At 39.1% G+C, this 21,659-nt stretch overlaps 1 protein-coding gene across 9 annotated transcripts in view; it reads right to left on the reverse strand.

Moving 5' to 3' along the window:
- Positions 1-21,659, reverse strand: part of CACNB2 (calcium voltage-gated channel auxiliary subunit beta 2) — a 246,915-nt gene that overhangs the window by 80,781 nt on the left and 144,475 nt on the right. For 6 of the 9 annotated variants that reach the window (XR_004748786.1, XM_035319475.1, XM_035319473.1 and 3 more), the window contains one exon: positions 3,764-3,883. Coding sequence is in view for 8 of the 9 variants with exons in the window: in XM_035319475.1 (XP_035175366.1) it covers positions 3,764-3,883 (120 nt within the window). In the remaining variant the exon portion in view is untranslated. Of the gene's footprint in view, positions 1-3,763; positions 3,884-4,375; positions 4,525-4,710; positions 5,320-21,659 lie in introns of those variants that run through there. The other 3 variants (XM_035319477.1, XM_035319478.1, XM_035319481.1) reach the window with 3 other exon arrangements.

Below are 21,659 nucleotides of genomic sequence, written 5' to 3' on the forward strand. Positions count from 1 at the left end.
AAACCATGCATGGGGCAATGTGTCACACTTTAAGACATTGCACTATTGCAGTCACAAGCCCTCACAACTACTACAGCACACATCAAGAAAGCAACACATCAGCTTTCATTATTGCTTTGTATTTTTGCCTAAGAGTCAGCAAAGGGATACTTGGTACCAAAATTTTAGTGGTTCACAGTCTAGTGTAAAAGTGATCAAAATTAAACCAGGATTACGGATATTTCAAGTTTTAACAAACTCCTAAAAGGATGCTGGCAGTAGAGTAGTTGGTGGCTTGCAAACAAACAAGAGTTGAGAGGAACTGAGATTTCCTATTCTGGACACAATTACTGATTGCTGAAATCACAAATTTTTAAAATATAACCACTAAAAAGCAAGCAGTGTCATCAGGCTAATTTATTTTTTGACTTATCAACGCATAAGATTGTAATTTTTATATAAACACAAAATTCGGAAAGAGCATCAGAAAAAGTCCTTAGATCTCAGCATCATTAGGGTGCAGCCAGCAGCCACAGTGCAGGTCCGCTCTAACCTAGTCCTCATGCTACAGACTATGGAGTCCATACCAAAATAAACAAATAAACAACCAAATAAATAAATAATCCACCTTTCAGAATTTACATGGTAAAACTGTCCTAATCAGAAATGTTTTATCTTCAGGCTTAACAGGTTCATGTGTAGAACAGTTTCCCCTGGGAATAGCTGCTGGCCCACAGGTACCCTCATCTGTTGCCTCTTCATTTTCCACCCCTGGATGATTCTGTAGATGCGCCATGCCCCCCGCTTCCTTACAGTAAATCTCATGCCAAAGTGAGTCAGCAAAATTTACTTAACCATTTTCTAGAGAAGCAATGCTTTTAAAAATCCAGGTGCCAGAATGCATATTTTCTTACAGTCATCTTATTTTTTATTTGTTTTATTAATTACCTTATCTGGGTACATATTGGATGTGATATTAGAATACAGAAAGAGCCAAAATTAAAAACCTTACAATCTGCATAACAATTTGCCATTTTGTGCTTTATTAGTATAGTTTTCCTCTACAGTTTAGGTGTTTTCCGTAGCTGTAAGAAAGGAAAATGGATGTCATTAAAGTGTTTTCAGTGAGTGCGTGACACAGTTCAACAGTTTTTTTTTTTTTTTTTTTTTTAAATCTACCCTTAATTCACTATCATTTTCTCTCCACTGCTGCATTATTCATGTATGTCAGCCTTTTCTAATTCCTGTGACAAACAGAATTATAATGACTTTATTTAGGATCAACACTTCCACTCACAGTATTAAAAGGTGAAAAGTTAAAGCAGCTGCGTCACTTGGCTGTGCCTGATAGCTGGTGCTGGCGATGGCGAGGCAGCCAGGGAGCCGCTGCCTGCAGGGAACAAGTCTGGGTGCATGCAGAAGCCAGGCAGTGCCAGCAGAAGTTACTGCCCCATTGATTTCACCGTGTTGCAGGGAGGTGAAGAATTGAATCACCAGCAAAGACAGAAGAGCACACCCTATAATGTTTCAGAGCTACTGGGTTAGGCTTAATTTAAGTCTTTTAAAACATTTATTTCAAATGAAACTGACAAATATGTGTAATATTTTATTTAATATATTAAGTATTAGTATTTACACTAAATATTGCAGGGCCATAGCCACTAAATAGAATTATTTCCATGCATTACAGCCTGGAATTTTTTTTTTTTTTTTTTGTAAATTATTTTTTAACATTTGGCTTAAGAAACGAAACTGCTCATGTAGTTTCAGCTTCAATCTATTTCAAAGCACAAGAGTTTTAAATAATTCATTTTGTGTTTTATATACAACTAGAAATACCCATTGTTATAGCAGGCTGATTTTGGCAGTTGCCTTTGCTACTTTGACTGTTCACAAGTTGTCTTATAGTCTCAGACGGTGTCAGACCTAGAGACTGCATTTTATGCCAGCTGGAGTGAGAACACTGCCTTGATGTATAGAAATACAGTCTTAAAAACTCAGGATCTGGTAGCATTTTCCTCTATGAACTACAATGGCAGCTGTGCTAGAGGTCATGAATATTACATAAGGGCTGTCCATGCATTCAAGCCAGCATCAGTAAGCCAAATTCCCATAGCAACACTCACATAGATTTACTCATCACTGAGATGCATCAGTTCAGCAGTAAATGCTGTAGTGCTACCCTGATTAGTCTGCAAGATATTATTACTTCAACTCTTCTTTTAAAGATTGTGCATTTACTGATAAAATTCCATACTTAACCCAAATTTCAGAGCAGTCTTTATCATCTCTCCTAACAGGAAAAAAAAAAAAAAAAAATTCAACTAACTAAAAGCAACACTGATAAAATTGAAACTCCTGATTACGATCAGCAATAGCTGTGAGATACAAGGGGAAAGGGAAGAAACAGGCTGCTCTGGGGGCATTTCTGCTGTACTGATCCCAGGGCAGCAGGAACCAACCAAAAAGAGATGTTCAGCATCTCCTATGGTTGGCAAGTTCCAGCAGCGCATCAAAAAGCTGCATTAGAAACTCTTATTAAATATAAGTCAACAATTATGTTTTCCAAAAAACATCTTCAGCTTCTCTATTCAAGTTTTCTTGAAGAGGCTGTCTGCTTGTGGATTACGCTATTGTTTTATTTATGGAGCTGGCCCTCGCTAAACAATAAGATGAATACCTCAGTGATATAGACTCCTGAATTTATGAAGAAACCTTGTAAAACAGGTGGCGTAAATGGGCAGAGGCAAAGCTGGCAGCGGAAAAGGAAACAGAACAGGAGATAGATCAGAGATAAGGAAATAAAAAACGAGGCAAAATGGAGGAGGGGAATCAGAGAGAAATGCAGAGAACACAGGAGGAAAAAATGTACATCTGAGGAGGAATCTCAATAGTGTATTTTAATATATAAATATGAGAAATGATACTGGAAAACAGCAATGCACCAAGATTTGACCGGCAGCACACGAAAGGAAAGACTGGAATGAAGTGATAACTGAATGATAACAAACAAGATGAGCCCCATTTTTTACAGGTGCAGTAACATTTAAAGATATAGTACATAAGAAAGAAAGACAAGCCTATATGCTTTCACTGTATTATTGCTAAAAGCCTTACAGTCCTAACTAAACACACAGAAAGAACCCAAAGCTCATTTAGCATTTTCTTACTAATCTGTCACTATCTGCCACACGTATGGAGTTAGAAGCAGAAATCTTAACAAGTCCTAGAGCATATTACTCACAGGGTCATTTAACACTCAAACTGTAAAGAAAGCCAGTGAAGTCCTCTGAAAAAAAAAAAAAAAAAAAAAAAAAAAGATCTTTCCAACAGACTCTATTTACATATGACTTTTAGGGACCAATCCTTCACTGAAGTGTGGTGAACAGGATGTTTGAGGGCTAATTTCTAGAACTCTAAGTTTTAAGTGTCATAGGGATCCACAGGCAAACTTCCATGAGCATCTTCAGTAAAAACCCTAAGCTTTGAGCACATGCATTGCAAATTAATAAGTATATTCAATAAAAGAAAAAGTGTACACATTTAAATAAGATTATTCTTATTGATCCATGTTATCTGAATGCCTTTTATGGCAATTTCAGATTCTAAGTGATTTTTCCTGAAAAATATAATTCCTACTGTTGTCTGGAAAGTCTTTATAACAGGTGTGTTAACACATTATCAACATTTGTACCAGTAATGGATGAGATGACAGCTCTTTAAAGCAGAACATCTTATGAGTCTTATTCTTTATGAGTTTTATGAAGGGAATATAACACCTTACCTTTGCTTTTTCCAGCTGTGCCTGGGCCTGTCGCTCTGCCTCTCTCCGCACTGCTTCCCTGTCTTCTTCCAGAGATACATCTGAATCGGATGGACGGCTGGTGTAGGAGTCCGCCGAACCCTGCACAAGGAAAGGAAAAATAATGTCACAAGTTGTTTCAGTGTTCAAAAAGAGCAGACGTGGTTATTCACCTTGTCTTTCCTATTAAATCTGTATCCCTGAAAAGAGAATAACTGCCAAAAAGGGAAAATCACTTAGTAAAATTACATCTAAGTCAATATTTTCTTCTGGACACTTTCCAAAAGTGCAGGTGTCTTCCCCAGTGTTATATTTCCTGCACTATGCCTGTGTTCTTATTCACATGCATTTTAGTAAGCAGAGCCAGTTGCTCTGTAGAGTTACAGCAGTGGTGCAGTGCAGGGCTGAAGGACACACAGCAGCTTCAAGGATGGCTCCATAAAGATGGAAACTCTAAGCAATGACATTATTAGCAAGGAAACAGATTTTTATAGCCAAGATGTAACTTCAGTATCGATAATTACCATTATACAATATCCCTGCTAGCAGATTTAAACTCTGCTATCCATTTTTATTTTAGGGCAACCTCTTTACCTGACACACTTTCCCCATCAGAACTGCAAATGGCTCATATCCATCTCTGCCCCTCAGCAAAACATGTAAATGACCACAAATCAACTTCCAACTAATAAAATCTGTCTGGACTCAACACACGTCCACGTATCGCCACAATGGAAGCAGTCACAATGCCAGAACAGCTCTATAAATAATGACAGCTCTGATTTCCCCCTGCATCTCCCTGCATACAAAACAGAGTTCTGCTAATTCAATCAGAATGAAAACAACTGCACTCTCCTCACCGTATTTTCTTTTTCCTCCCTCTCTGCAATACATATAATATATGCCAGTAATGAAAACGTAGGGCTTACACAGATATCAGAATTCTTCAGACGTCCTCCTTTGGCTCTTTTCAGAAGCCTGATCCAGGTGGCCTTCATTAGCCAGACAGCTCAGTTATTGTCCGCAGCTGCAGCGCCCGGCACTGATCTCATAAAACATGTGCACACTGAGCACCGCAGAATCACGGCTCCTTTCCTATCCATGCTCTGCTGTGAGAGCCTTCCTTCTCTTCCCTCTGCCTTTCAAGCTTGCAGCCTCGCTGCTTCCAAGTATTCTAGTGCAATTAAATTCTCAAATTTTCTCATGCCAGTAAAAAGCCAAAAATTTTTTTTTTTTAAATCCACACCACCTCCAAAAAAAAAAAAAAAATCGACTTGAATGATAAAAAGGTAAAATAAGCCAGACTTCAGGTAAATGTTGTGAGAGAGGCTTCAGTTGATGATAACTGAGATCGACCAAAGAAAAATACCTAGGGCTTTTTCCTTTTCGTTTGGGGGGGCGGATTTGGCTGTTAAAAATAGTGCTTATAAGAGAACCTTTTAAAATCCTGTGCAAAATGTATTCAGTGACATTTGCAAGTGCAAAGTTCATTTCATCTCTTCCTAGATTGGCTGGGGGTGGGGTAACAGGCTGCTCAGAGCACTGGGCATGCTCCATATGTGCAGCCTTTTACGCAGATGCTCACATCACACCGTGCTGGTAGCCTATGCCAAATTGCCATTTTACATCTCAAGGGTAAACAGCTGGAAAACGTGAGGTCCCTGCAAAGCTGGAATAGCTGGTACAGTGTCTCGCTGCTGTCATGCGTGTCTGCTGCAAGCCCTGCTCCTGTCACGCAGCGCTTCCCGTCACTGTAAGGCACCGAGCTCCCTTGCAGGGACGTAAATCCCAAAATGTGCCTGTTGAACGGGAATTTAACCCCCTAGTCGCTGCTTGTATTTTCCTGACATTGACAGATGAGAAAAGGAAGGATGCTGCAGCATACCGCTTCATGCATAAATATTAGATGCTAACAGGGCTAAAGCAAAAGGAAACATTTCATTTCCACATTCTGCTTTCCAGAGCCACCCTCCATCCTTTCATAGGCTGACGTGGGAATAACAGATGAAGGCATGATTATCCAGAACATTTACGATTCCCTGGCAGATATGCAAAATTCTGGTCAAAAACAATGAGTTACAGCTTAAAGTTTAATAACCTGTCTTTGAACAGACGTCAAGGAAATTACATTAAGAAAATTAAGGGATGTTTTGCTTACAGGAGTCCAAATACATCTAATATGTTACAGTGATCTAAAGCTAAAATGCCCAGTGAGCTAAAGCAACAGGAGAAAAAAATATATACTTAAACTTTCCTTGGAATTTGTAAAAATCCTTGACCATTAGGGAAGTGCCCAGAGTCATTGTAAGCACATTTCAAAGGTGCCTATTGTTTAAATTTCCCTTTTACTGTGACTTTGCACCAGTGGAGCTGGTGGCAATGGTGGCAAAGGACGAGCAGCAACAAGTGGCCAGAAGTTCAGCCTAGACATTAAACACTGGTACAGTTGACACAATAGTGAACATTGGTCAAAACAGCTGATGTTATCGAGCAATAACAAAAGCTGAGACTGTGACAAAGCCAACCCCCTAGAGTCCCAGCCCCCCGACACTCTGGGGTCCCCCAGCACCCATTCACTGCAGCAATGGCACCTCCAAACCTTTCCTCAGCTCTGCAGCTCCCTGGTGCTCCTCTGGAGCAGAGCAAGGCACCCGGTCACAGATCAACCCCTTAAGCAACCCTTTAAGCAAGAGGAAAACCAACAAGCAAGCCTGCCACCGCAATCACACAACCGGCACTGGGGGTGTTAGCTTTCTACAGAGGTTCCACGGTGAATGCATCACATTTTCCACTGATGAAGTGGCATGGCATCACTTTTACTGTCCTTCATGCTGCTGTCCAGAAGGGATGCTGCCTAACTGGTCCTCAGCCTATAAAAAAGACACAAGGCACAGAAAAGAAATTCCTGTGGCCCTAGAAGAGCCAGATTGTTAGGTCAGCATTATTAAAACTGGAATTTCATCTTTCTGGCTGCAGAGATCATTTGTAGTGCTGGTCATGTCTTATGTTGGCCACAAACAAAACAAACATTCAAAAAAAATCGTAATGATTCAATTTATTTTAATTATATTGACAAATCACATGCATCAAACTCAACATTACATTTATTTCCCCCGTGGGACAGACACAGTCATGTAAATTCCTGAGCGCAGAAAATAAATTGGAAGTCTGACATCAGGGCAATCCAGAAAAGGAGGCTCATTCAATTAATTCATTTTATAAGCTAGTGGCTATTTTTATACGAACTAGGAATGTTTTCAACTACTTTCATATGAAAAAAATATATATTTAAAAAATTAAAACAGTTCACTGTAGTTTCATCATTTTATTATCAAACTTGGTAATACCCCAACTATTCAAGGACAATATTGCCACATGGATGTGTATTTTCATTACAGGTAAGGAAACCGCACTACCTCCCTGGGTTACACTAAGTTTCAGGGCTTGCTCTGGAGACTAGCATAGTCTTTTCTCAAGTGCTTCTGAAATTTTGTGTTTCTGCAGGTGTTCATCTCATTCCACTGCAGTATAGAAGAGCTGCAATGATACATGTTGCTATAGCCCCCAGTTCCTTGTCTTTCATGGGAAGCTGTCTAAGAAAAGTGAGGTAACTCACATTAATAATTATCCCATCTATTTATTTTTTTCCCCTTTTCTTCTCCTCCTTGCATGGCAGATTTACAAAACGTGTTTGTTTTAAAAATCATTCCCTGTTTCAATGACATCCTTGACAAATATTTACCAACTATCTTATCACTTATTCTATTAGAGTGGCTTCTATAAGGTTTTATTTATTTTTTTTTACTATGAAGCCATACTTTTCATATCCTTAGTGTAAAATCATGTGATCGTATTTGGGATCCTTTTTCTTCAAGACCATGCATGTCTTTTGTAATAGGAGTGTATCATCGTAATAAGACTGTGTCTTCCAGGTAAGAAACACTGTTCGGTGAAGATGATTTTTGTTGTTATTTTCCTTTACTTGTAGGTAGAAATTCCTTAGTTAAATCAGGTGGTGCCTCTAGAGATCTTATTTTTCATGCTATCTTTCTTTACCCACCTGTAACTTTGGACAGTACAGTGGGAGCCCAGGTACAGATTTTGTCTGCAAGGTTCCGTTCGTAGTGCAACCTCTATTGCGTTTGGTCTGTTACTGTACTAAATTCTCTCTCGGTTAATGCAGCTAGCATTACACCTGAAAATTCAGTCATGGACTTTATATTGTGCCTTCCTCGTGAAAAATAAAAGTTGTCCTCTGAGAATCCAGGGTTTTTCTTTAGCTTGGTAATCCACTTACGAATTGAATATAACTAGGACAGATAACTTTCCAAACTATTGAAAATTCTCAAATAATTATCTTGTTAGAATTATCAAACAAGGTCCTTCAAGTAGGGACTTTTTACAGTATTATTTATTAAATGAAGACATGGAACAGCGTGAAAACATATGAGCTTTTACAAGGAAAAAAAGTACATGTGAATGCACACATAGTCCTCGTTTATAATGCTAGGTTTCCCTCTCAGATGTATTTTTCATCTCTTCACTTATTTAATGCTGAAGATAATTTTAAATCCAAAAGGAGAAATATCTGTATGCCTTCATACTTGTAATTGTTCTGTGTTAGCACAGCAGGACCTGAGCTAGGTCTCACTAGGTTAGGACATGATTTGAGATGATATACCATGTCTCTCTGATGCACTACTACATCTGGAATGCCAAAAAATAAGGTCATAGAAAAGAAAATGTTGAAAGGTTACTTTTGTAAAAATTTAAATTCATTTAAAAATCTTTAAAAGTGATGCAAAACACAAGCAAAATGTGAAATGTTAAAATGTAGCATATAGTAAAACTGCTGAGATGGGCAAATTTTAATTATAACACGCTAACAAAGAACACAGATTGCCATGTTTCAACACAGACTGACCAACCTGCAATCTGTGGGCCATACAATTAGAAAAATACCACCAATACAATGGGTACCTCAGTCTGGCACAGTGGCCAGAGCTGGCAAATGTGAAAATTTCTTGTTTAGGAAGATTTCTCTAGACCTCTGAGCAACGTCATTATTTTGAAAGATGTTCTTCAAAGCCCAAAACACAGCTCGATTCTGAAAGCACTATACAGTGTTGTACAGACTGTAAAATTAATTATTTGAGGGTAGTTTTTTTAAGGAAATACCAAATTAATTCTGATTGTTTGGCATGTACCTGTGGTATGTGCAGTATGAACCGTATTTTGGAAAAGGAAGGAGAACACACATTCATTAAGGGGATATGAGGCAGGAATTTTTGACTCCTTGGGTAAGGGCCATGGATGCTTCACAGCCTGGCAGGCTCAAACGCTAATCAGTCCTCGTGCCCTCTCTGGTCCTTGGCACAAGCAGAGGCTGGCCATTTGCCCACCACACACCCATTTCCACTTAAATGCTGTAAAGCTGCTCTCCCACAGGCACCATACAGGGAATGCAAACAACTCTTAGAACAGTCACTGAAATGCTTTGCTTGCATTTAAGAACCAAAGCAATGGTGATTAGAGTTTTTCTTTATTTTTTGGTTTACAGCACATTGGGCATTGCAGTGGAATCTACATCCACAGGGGACATTCATATAGCAGGAGGAGTGAAATTTTAGAACAGCTGGGAGCTTTAGGGTGGCAATGTGATTAAAAAGGAGATTATACAGAAAACCAGTCTTCTCTTTACCCTTAACATGACTTTGGCAAGCTTAATCGCAGCACCCAGCTGGACATTAACAGGTTTCCAGGATGCTAATCCAATCAACAGCTGGATGAAAGAGTTTTTTAAAACAGACCTTAGCTTTGCAGAAACCTAGATTTCGGCATTCTTAGACCAAGGAAACAGTTGTACCAGGTACTTTATCAAGCAAATAAATTTAAAAAAAAAATCGCACACCAAAATAAAAAAGGCACACATTTGCACTAACATTTTCGCTATACTAGCCTAAATGCTTGTATTTCTGTTGTTGCTTTGTTAGGAGAAAGTAGCATCAGTTTGTATTCTTAGAGGACTGATTGGCTTTTTGTGGCTACTCTTCTGGCAAACTTCTGGCAAAATGCAAACTGTTTCCAAAAGGGCAGCTGCGGAGCTTAGGAAAGTGATCAAACACACAGACCCCTCAACCAAAGCCAAACTTTCTGAAATCTGTGGGATGTTCTGGTGTGTTACAATTTACCATATTTTGCAAAAACCATCTAAAAGAGACGACTATTTGAGGCCGCGTTGTACTAAGCATTGTACAGTCACAAAGTGAATGACATACCCTGCTTGAAAGAATCTGCAGTCTGAAGGATGTCAGCAGAAAAAATGGGAGTAAGAAAGGGATCAAGGTAGCAAGCGCAATAGAAAAAGCAATTTTAACCATTCAGTAACAGCATTATGACTCATCATTGCATAACCATGGTGGGTTGTTGTTTAAGCAAGTTTTCTATATGTATTACGGCAGAGATTAGTTCTGTGAAAGCCTCTGAAGGAGGATAATCTGGTAGCTCTGTATATTCTGACAGAGAGATTCTCCCACTTATGAGAAGAGAGAAAGTTTAGAGTGCTTTTTAGGAAGAGGGCAATGATAGGAAACCAAGGAGGTCTCCTACCTCACCAAAATATGGTTTATCAACAATAATCACATAGTCAAAAATTTTAGTTTGTGTTGTTTTTTTTTTTAAAAATATAATTTTATTTTTCACTGAAACAATTAATTGGATATAGAGGATGAGATTAAATTAGTGATGATTTTGAGCTGTAAGAAAAAGTCAGAGCAATGACAGAGGTAAGATGTTGCCAGTGGAACAACTCAGAGAGAGGTGTCAGAGTAACAAAAATACACCAAGGACCTGATTGCAAGCTGCTTGAACTTGAATCATCTCACTTTTGTCTCAGACTGCCAGCACACACATGGATCTGAACACAACTTGGTTGACTCATGACAACTTCTTAAAGCTATGGTAACTTAACCATATGCGCAAGCCCTTAGGGAAAGGTAAACCAACATTATTAGTAATAACAAGTTGCATTGTGGTGTTGCTTACTGAGACAGAAACAGGTTAAAAAAAAAAAAAGTTTTCAGGAGAGAAAAAAAAAAGTCGTTTTTGACTGCATTAATCAACAGCTGATATCACAAAGGAAGGATTTTAAATTGCAGAAAGTCAACATAAGAAAAAGAAATTTAAAATATAAAATGGTATGACCTGATATACAAGAAAAAACAGAGAGAGAGACAAAGATTAGGTCAGATACAAAATTGCAAGGGCTCTCAATTAAAATGAGGAAAAAATGGAAAACACATCTGAGATGACACCAAGGAAACAGAAAGACAACTAGAAAAGGAAAGAATTTACAGAAAAGCATGGCAACCATCATCTCAATTTGTCTCAGCTCAGTTAAAAGTGCCAATTTAGATTCTCTGTTCCAGATCTTCAGTATATTTTTATCTGGGATTTTGGTTCAAGTCATTAAGATTTTCTGCATACTTAAAAATAACTTCCTATAAAATTTAGCATGAAATGCTGTTAGCAATGGAGAATTTTGAAGAAAAAAAATATTGCCTTTGCATTTCATCAAATTATCTCTATATATACACAAACCCTACTTGGTTTTCTAATTTAATATTTTAAGTCTACTCCAGATAACTAATGGAAGGTTTGGGTTTGTTTTTTTAATTTTTAAAAATGTTGAAATTAAGCATATAAAGTGAAGTCTTCCATATTCTACTATTTCAAATGTAACAGCTGCTTTGAATACGTATTCATGCTTGCTACCCTTCCTTTCTCTACTGTAAACATGTTCATCTGTTTAACTAATTATTTTATTTCCATATATCTTCTCGAGTTAGTTTGGCAAGTGTGCACTCTGAAGAAGCTGCTGTCATAGATTAGTTGTCAGAAACAACATTTTTCTACCTCTGACAAGTTTATGTTCCAGCTCACCTTCTACTGCTGAAATCTTGATTCTTCCAGTCATGATCTTTTGTTAACAGTAATCAGCGACTGTCATGACATAAAACACTGCAATTTGCTCACTGCTTATATTAGGAGGGCTTTTCTTCTCAAGCCCGTTGTCAAATTACACACAGTGAAGACTAATGAAATAATTAATTAAGTGTTCACTAACCCAGGCTCGCTGAAAGCTTGTCAACCAGCGGTCTGTCTGTCTGTGACTCAGCCCAGTAATCACTAGCAGGCACGACTGTCCTTTGAGCACCTGCAGCCTTGCTCTCTCCATTAGCGCCAGAAACACCAAGTGAGCTGCTTACACACTGTGTGGCACCATTTATTCCAGGCCATAAACACTACCTACGATACACATAGCCTCATCGGTGGGCTACGTGTAAGCTTGGTCTCCAAGTGTATCCTGAGCCATGTGGGTCCTTGGGGTTTCAGGTGTTAGCTCCAGCTTTCAGCCTTGTGTGTGCTGCTTGGGAAACATCAGGACTGGTGCTTTACACCCATTACCTATCCTCCAGGTCTAGCATAAAGCAAAGCAAACCACCTGCAGTTTTTTGAGAAGATGAGGCTCCTTATACTATTTAGATATTACCGAATTTCTATTAATTAATCTCATCGGATTTCAAGAATTCAACAGCACGTAGTACTTTAACAGCAATGCAGAAGTCTCTCTGGGAGGAGACCTCCTGCTCCTCTTGTCTATCATATACCAAAATAATAATCTTGGAAAATTGCACCTCTCCAGCATTTCCTATCTTTAAAGTTATTGTTCTAAATCCAAAATATACCAGCTGATGTATGGATTGCATCATGTCAACTGTTCGCATCCGTTGGCTCTTTCAGATTTGACTCTAAGCTGTATCTAGCCCAGTGCACCCACACAGAGAGGGTGAGGGTACAAAGTGTGCCACCCGATAGTATATATTCATTAATAATGAACAAATCTATGCGTTACAGCTAAAACAGATCTTGTTACAGCTAAAACGATCTTGTACTTTGGATTTGTAATAGCATCACTGAGATATGACTATTTAAATAAAGATGGAAGGGTTAGAAGAGGAATAAATGTTTTAGGCAACCTGGAAACAGAAATGTGCCAGATACTGAAGACAATAATTAGATGCTAACCTGAAGAAAAATAAAATATAAATGAATTGCAAAAGAGAAATTAAAGGAAATCATTAAAAAAAAATCACAAGATGTTGTGATCATTTGGAACTCAACGGTGAAATATTTTTCATACTCTGGAATGTTCAAAGTTTAGTAGAGCACAACAGCCGCTTTCCAGGACAATAAGTGAACTCCGGATTTGACCTACAAGACCAAACACTTTCTGTCTTTCAGACGTAAGAGAAACATCAGGACCAGACTTCTTTCTGATTCAGAACAGACTTCGTCTGGGTCAGGAGAGCACATTACAACATATCCCTCTCCAAGCTATTTCCTCCTCGAGAGGAAGCAACAAACTGTGAACCACTGGTTGCTCTTTTATCTACTGCTGAAATGCTGAATATCAACACAAAATATGCTTGATTTGCTGACAAATCCAAAATCCTCAGAAAGAACATCCAAGGACTAAAACACCTGCCTGTGCTCTCTCCGGTGTCAGAGACAACATACTCCATCTTATTCTCAGGACCACAAGGTATTTCAGGCTGAAAGGGGCCTCAGGACATGTCCAGTCCAGCCTCCCCCCAAGAAGCCATCTCACCTCCAGGCTGAACAAGCCCTGGTCCCTCAGCCTCTCACTGCAGCACGAGGGCTCCAACCTTCTAGGGGCCCTCAGCTGAGCCCACCCCAGTTTATCCAGGTTTTTCTTTTTGGGGGGCATCAAAATTGGTCACATTAATCCAGACGTGGTCTATGGAGTACTGAGCAGAGTGGGGTGATCATTCCCCTGGACGTACCACCTGTGCTTCTCTGTGTTCTCACTGCACAAGATGCTGTATTCAGGAGCTCAGGATTTTAGATGAATCCGCAGCTTTGGAAATCTAACAAAATACTCCTTGCAGAACTTGCACCTTGGCAAGCCTGTATTTCTCGATGTGCTACATAATAGTCAGCTCATTTTAAAATGCTAAGATTAACAATACTACACATCACTGTAAAGTAACATCACTAATATGCCACTAGCATCAAGCAACTTTGGAAGATTCCTGAGATGAAGAGCTTCCTAACAACACATCCCTACCTGGCTGCTGGTCACAGAGGACAAGACAGCCTTTGGCACCTGCAATGATGACAAACTCAAGAATGGAAACCCCAGGTCTCAAAATATGTTGTGCTAACTCTCACCAAAGAAATTAAAACAAATCCATGTCCTCCCTGCCCATTTGTGTTCTTCTGGAGCTGCACTGGCCAAAGGCTGCTTTTTCCTCCTGCTCCATTGTTTGGAAATGAAATTAAACACATTTGGTTATGCTGATTTAAAATTCATTATTTCCTTCAGTTTATGAGGGAGTTCTATGAGTTTCCTCCGGTTTCTGCTTAAAAAATTGCCACCCAAAACCTCAGTGGACACATAGATTGTATATGTGTTGCTGTGCCACAACTCAGGTATCTTCATTCTCAGCCCCCCTGGAATATTCTCCAGAGACACAAAGCTGGCTTCCTTGGTCAGGTTAAAGCCAGAAGTCAGCAATAAATGCAAGATGCATTCCAGCTCATCGCTGTTTTGGAGAAAGGAATTTAGTAACTAATTTATTTATTATTTTACATTTTTCCTTAACTGATTTAAATAAAGCTAAAGCAGTCGTTACAAAGTATTGTAAATTTTTATTTAGGAAGCCATAACTTCTCCCTCTAGACGTGAACTTGCCTGCTTCCATCCTTCCTTCTGCAATAGTTAATTCAGTCTGTAATCAGCGGTAACTCATAAACTTAGCAACTCCTTTACTCTTAAAGTTTCTGAGTTCACAAGGGGTGAAACAAACATTATGGTTTATTATTTCTTTCTTTGTGGAGAATAGAAGGAAACGCTTGTTGCTGAACTTGGCACAGCAACACAAATGTGCTCTTTTATAACCTTTCGTGCTCTGTTGGCTGTCTGCAGGCTTGGATCCTTTTGTGATTTCAAAAGGCATCATGTATTTTAAAGCTCTGTTCATTTTCACAATCAAGATAGCCAATGATCTCAAGAGTATCTGCTTCTTGTTTCCCCTTTGATCACACTAAAAAAGATCTCATTTAAATGGAATAGCATTTTATTCACGCCATAAAATCTACCACAGAATTGCAGGGACAACGCTGTCAATTGTCACAAGGCAAGCTGATCCACAAAACATGTTGTGTAACCGGCAGGACTAATCTCTCCCACCACACTTACAAACACAGATGTCCAGGTTTATTTAAAATAGCCCTAAGCAAAACAGCATAACTCGTGGTTGGGTTTTTTTGCTTTTTTTCTTTCTTCCTTTTTTAATTTGCCTTTTTTTTAATGTATGCTTATAACTGGGAGGCATTTGATTACAGAAAGTGCACAAATCTTCTTAGTCCTGTGCTGACAAGGCCAGAACGGTTGGAGGAAATGGTATCAGTTGGATTATATCTTCTCCCTCAGTACACTAAGAACAGCCCTGTCCTGACCATTTCCCAGATGTTCTTCCCTGCAAAGTCCATCAAACCATCTGAATACAAGTTGATCTGAGAATTATTTTGCACTGACAAGATATGGCTAAGCAAAATTATTCATTTTTCCTTAAAATCCACGTTACTGATGGAGAGAGGGCAATAGCATCCATGCATGCATGGGAAAACTCACAACCAGAAGGCAAAGCAGTTTAAATTATTAGCTGATATCGACAAATAACTGTATGTGATAACTAGATTTAAAAATCATTTTCTTGTTGTTAAGTTTTACTGGAAAGTCAATCAGCAAAAGCAAAATTTCACATATGGTATTAGAGTCTTGTACAATGAGCCTTATGATTTTATTTAAGCATCTCTGAAGGCCACCCATGTTTTTGCCAGGATGTCTGTATAACAAACAACAGAATTATAGCAAACCATAAGAATTATTCCATCTTAGAAAGACCACAAGATAATTAAGGGAAGCTGAACACAACTTTCTTAAATATAAGTGGTAAACCACAATATGATACATATAATAAATTTAATATTTGAGCAACAACCTAATGCCTCTGTCCTCCAACTCTCGCTGTATAGCTGCATAACCATATTTATATAGATTGCAGATGAAGGCAAAAGAATTAGGATTAATTACAGATCAAAGGCCTAAAGTCTCAGACCTATATAGGGCATCCTTCAGCAATGGGAACTAAATCATTGGCAATTGCTGACTTCTGTGAGTTTTGATTTATACCATAAAACATGGGAATTTCCATTTCAGTGCCATCAATATTTCTCTATTGCCTATATCATCCGAAGAGAATCACATAAAAAATTAGGTTGAAGAGGACCTCTGGAGGACATCCAGTCCAACCTCCTGCTCAAGGTAGGACCGGATTCAAAGCCAGGTTAGATTGCTCAGGGCCTTGTCTAGTTGAGTTTTGAAAATCTCCATAGGTGGAAATTTTGCAACTTTATATAGAATTTCACTTGTTAACCTCCTATACCAGAAAAAATAAAAATGAACTCTAAAAGTAATCTAACATCTTAAAATAATCATTTATGCAGTTAAATGACATTTAGCTTCACAATTTATCTTGCTGAGTGGCTTGCACGTGCAGAGAAATACAACTGCATCGAATTCAACACAAAGTCGCTTTCATTACAGCCAGTTTCATCACATGGAAAAAGCAGTCACTTCCAGTGAGGAAAAAATAAATATCTCATGTACTTTTGGGCAAATATAGGTTATAACAAGACATGCAAGGACCTCTTCCTTTCAATATTGAGCTGCACTTTAAAAGAATGCAGTTATATTATTATAATACTCTAATCATAGTTATAGATGTATCAGCTTTGCTTCTATGAACTGTCTACTATTTTTCTCTCAGCTTAAAATTCCTATAATGGTCTACCTGGCCTTAGACGTAATAATTCAGCTTAGTAGGAAAGTTTTTTTTTTTGTTTGTTTGTTTTTTAAATAATCTGTGCAACAACATTGCTTTGCTTGCACTAATAAACAAATACTGATTTAAACAATTTATTTTTAATAAGAATATTTGCTGAGATATTTGGAGCACACATGAACTGATTTTAAAAAGGTCAAAACTGTATTAAAATTATGCCTATTAAGTCCATTTGATTTGTTTGCAACATTTCTCAGAACAATAAAACTATATTACATACCATAGAAGAAGACAGTACATTATTCTAAAATTGTAAATGCCCAGAACATGGATATGCAATCATGTATTGCTAAGTTAAAATGTGTAGATTCACATTGTGTTATCAATGAGAAAGGAACACACACAGAACTTCTCAGGGCTTTCATTCATTCGTTCCTCAGAGAAAAGCTCTAAAATTGCTGGTTCTTACAGTCCTGTAATTACAGTTGTCAAAACACACCAAGTTTCACTAAATTTTCTCCTGCAAAAATCTTAGTTATTAATATGGTCAGAGATGCACAGAATAATAAAGAAGCTTACCATGGTTAGCATTACCTGTTTCTACATAAATAAAAGATTTGCTGAAAGAAGAATTAGTGACTCTTACGGAAAATGCAATAAATATCCCCAGCATTTTGTGATTCCTATTCATCAGCTGAAGTTGCTATCTGGGAAGTAACACGTAGCCTGAGTAAACAAACAGCACTTCATTTAGTCAACCCAATTGTTCAGAGCTTGTTTCTTATTTAGAGAAGGCAAATCTTCATAAAGACAGATGCCCATAGCTTTGTTAAACAGCTGGATGGATTTTTCTATGATAGAGTTCCTGACAGCCAGTACTGAAGAAAAGTAAGTAATAAGTTTAATCTGATCAGTTGTTCGGAACTGGTTCATCAGACCTACTTATCTTAACCGACAGGAAAACAAAAATCTATCCCCACCCAGGCATGAACACACAATCTCAACTGCAAAAAAAGAAAAGAAATAAAGGGAATTGTGCCTGGAAGGGATGAAAAAAATACCTCCTGATCGCATGATCCGCAACAGATGTTAATGGCTTTTGATTCACCTGTATGGAAGGTTCCTATCAAAATGATGTCAGACTATATTCAGCCCGCCTGCCAGGAGTGTTTAATCTAGCTGTCAGCACCGTGGTGTTGAAAGGTCAAGGGAGCAACGAGCAATCTAGGCTGCCAGGCACAGCATCATACACTGTAGATGGAAGAAACGGAGCTGAACTACCCGAGATAGAGCATCTAATCCAGGCAGTCTGCCACAGCAGGCAGCCGGGCACGTACGGCAGACAGCGTGAACATGCCTTTGTGACTTTAGCTTCCCATATGTGCTGCAGGGGAGTCACGATTTCAATTTTTCACATAAAACAGCTTGTATGTGTACCCCTTTCTCTAACTCCCATCTATCCGTGGACTAAACAGCACAGAAATCAAAATGCATGTCACAAATACTTAACTGGAGAACAGACTTTAAAATAATGCTATTTTTAGAAACACCACACTGGGGCCCCTGGAAATTCTGGAAATTTCTTGTACCATATTCATGCACAGCACATAAAGTCCCATTTCTTTAACAACAGACATTCAGGATGCTTGCTTCTAAATAGCTGTGACTTTTCTGCATAGGGTTCCACCATGAGAGTTATAAATTAATGACTTAAAACAGGCGTGACATTAGTATCTCTTACCCACAAGACTTCTCTAACTAGAGATGTCTCCTGACATCTAATTAAATATGAAGTATGAATGTATGCGGCGTAACGGAGCAGTTGCAAATAACTCCCCAAAGCCTGCGGACCTATACACACACATACACAGATGTATGCAGAGAAATCCAAGCCAATTCTGCATTGTTGTAGCTACGTAAATCAGAGAAGCACAAGGAATTAGCTCATCATTAGCTCTGTGCTGCTGTAGCCAACTTGGTGCCTCTCTTGCTAACACTTGTTTTGGCTATGTTACACTCGATTCAAATCTGTTACTGAAAAATAGCCACTTTTTTAATAGCGAGACCTGTAGAGCAGATGACAATACAGAAGGGAAAACTCCGTTATTCCTGATCATGAAGTTATATTCAAGGACAGGCTGGATGGGCTTTTGAGCAACCTGGTCTGGTGGGAGGTGTCATTGCCCATGGCAGGGGGTTGGAACTGGGTGATCTTTAAGTTCTCTTCCAACCCAAACCATTCTGTTTCTATGTTTGTTTGTGTTTTCTCGCAAAAGTTCATGCTGGTTGACTTCACTGAGGCAAACTGATGTTTCTGATGAGGCAAGAGATGTTGAGCAGTGTTTTCCCAGATTTCAAGAGAGCACAGAACCACTTAACAAATCGGTAGATATTCTTCCTAAAAGCACACACAACATCACTGAATTATTCAAAGGTAATGCTACTTTATCATACATTCATGCTACATTTCTGAGAACAAATCTACACAATCACAACTGCATAAGTGTTTTCAATACCTGCCCCTAGTCACGACAGGCTTTCCAAAACACCTCTGTTTTGTTGTGAGCTCATGCACTTGGTTTTGACTGGTCTGGTTTGCCTTGATCTGGCACTATGAGAATTTACTTTAGTTTTCTGCTCCTTTGTTTTCACTTGTATACAGATCTATTGTTAATGATGAAGGAAGTCAGAGACTGTGTGGTGCATGTAACACGTAAAAACAGTAAATTCTTTATGAGATCAGCTGCAGTAGAATATTTCACTGAAAAAAAGTATTTGATACTGTCTTAAAAAAAAACTCGCTAAAGAAAATAATTCTGTGTTTTACACACACACAATTTGTACGTTTCCATATTAGTAAATTCTCTCATTAAAAGCTGGAACAAATTACAGGCCCAGATCTAATATTAGCTTCTGCTTTAACCAGTCCCTGAGGAAGGCTTCCTTCCATCCTTCCAGCTGCTGTCTCAGACATGGAAAAGGAGATGCAAGGTACAGGGCTACCTCGTGCAGTTTGATGGAGGGAACGTGGAGACGGGGCTCTGCACTCATCTCCGTCCTTGTGGGTTTTTTCACTACGAGCACTTAGTACAAGCTGGGAGAAGAAAGTGAGAAGCAAAGGAGGGAAACAACATGAGGATGCTCACCCATGCTGTGTGTGCAACTTGAAAATATTCTGGTTTCTTTTCAATATTTTCTCCTTCATATCTGCGAAGGGAATTGCACTAGTCCTGCCAACCCAGGCCAGTGTGCACACTCCTCATCTCTTCCCCTCACCTCCAAAATCTCAACTTTTCAAGTCCTTGAAGAAGGAAGGACAACTCCCTTGCTATTGGATCACCTGGAGTTGGGCAGCGTGGTTGGTTTCTAAATGCCAGAACCCACTTGGCCTTCTTCAGGGCTCCCTCCTGTGCATGCCTCAGTTACAAACCTGTTTCTCAGCCGTGGTGAGCTACTTGTGTCCCATTTCCACAGCAAGAGGTACATTCATTGCCTTCAGACACTCAGCACTAACGTGGTATGAAAAGGTCCAGGTTAATAGTTGCCATCAATTTGCCTCATATTTGCTGATAGAAATACGTTTCTATAAGTTAATTGCTGATCCTTGTGCTGAGTTTCAGAGAGTACAGAATACCCCAGGACACCATGCTACGAAACAAATGAGCTATACTCCCTGTGAGAGACAGCTGGGCTACAGTCAACAGGTTGGCATGAGCATCATGATGGGGATATGGAGGAAGGGGAAGGCCAGACGCAGTGTGCATCTCTCCAATATTTGGTGAACAGTCTTGAGAACAAGTCTTATGAGGAGCATCTGGGGTTGTTTAGCCTGAAGAAAAGGAGGCTCAGGGGAGACCTTATACAGGGTCCTCAGGGGAGGCTCTGTACAATTACTTTAAAGGAGGCTACAGTGAGGTGGAGATGGGGCTCGCTTCCCAAGCACCAAGTGACAAGAGGAGGGGAAATGGCCTCAAGTTGTGCCAGGGGAGGTTTAGGTTGGATATTAGGAAAAAATTAATTACTGGAAGGGTTGTACAGCATTGGAACAGGCTGCCCAGGGAGGTGATTAAGTCACCATCCCTGGAGGTCTTCAAGAAACATGCAGATGTAGAATGTAGTAGCATGGTTTAGTGGTGGACTTGTCAGTACTAGGATAAAGGCTGGACTAGATTTCAGAGGTCCTTTCCGACATGAACGATTCTGTGATTCTATTCTGTTTTAATACACTGTCAATAATAAGAATGGCTCTATCCTCAGCTCGTGAGATTCAAATTAAAGAACGGAGACAAGAAAAAATATATGAAGATCAAATAATGCCGTCATTAATTTAAAAAAGCCATAAAAAAAAAAAAAGCTATAACTTTTAAAAGTGCCGTAATTTGGCACTACAGGAGGTTAAACACTTGTTTAACTCTGGGGAAAAAAATATTTTCAGTACAATTGCACAGATCATTAACTGGAGAGCATGCTGGGCACCCTGAGAGTAACACAGAAGTGACCAAGACCTCTCTGTGCATGAGTTTAGCACAGTTTTCCTCCCCAGCATTTCACTGTCCCAGCTGACACCACTTCAGGAGCTGTCCCATTGCATGCTTAGAGCCCACAGCTCTCCCTCGGGGGAATCCCAGAGCTCACATGCAATGCCTAAAGCACAGCTGAGACATCTCCAACCTAGCCATGGGGAATGATGCCATACAGAATGACCCTTATTTTTCCAATTTAGGAAAGAAAAACTGTATTGCTTCTCCACTTTGGCTGCTGCAGAGGATCCATGGGCAAAGGGCTGCTAAGAGAGTTTGTTTCACAAATCCACATCCAGCTCTGGCTGTGAACACATCTTTCATGTAGTGTTCTTCTCACTAAACACCCTGTTTTAGGCATGAATAACTAACTTCATTCCTAGTATGTGCATACATCATTTGCAGATGCAACTTAATCAAATACCA

This window comes from Oxyura jamaicensis, chromosome 2, assembly GCF_011077185.1.
Source record: "Oxyura jamaicensis isolate SHBP4307 breed ruddy duck chromosome 2, BPBGC_Ojam_1.0, whole genome shotgun sequence".
NCBI lineage: Eukaryota > Metazoa > Chordata > Aves > Anseriformes > Anatidae > Oxyura > Oxyura jamaicensis.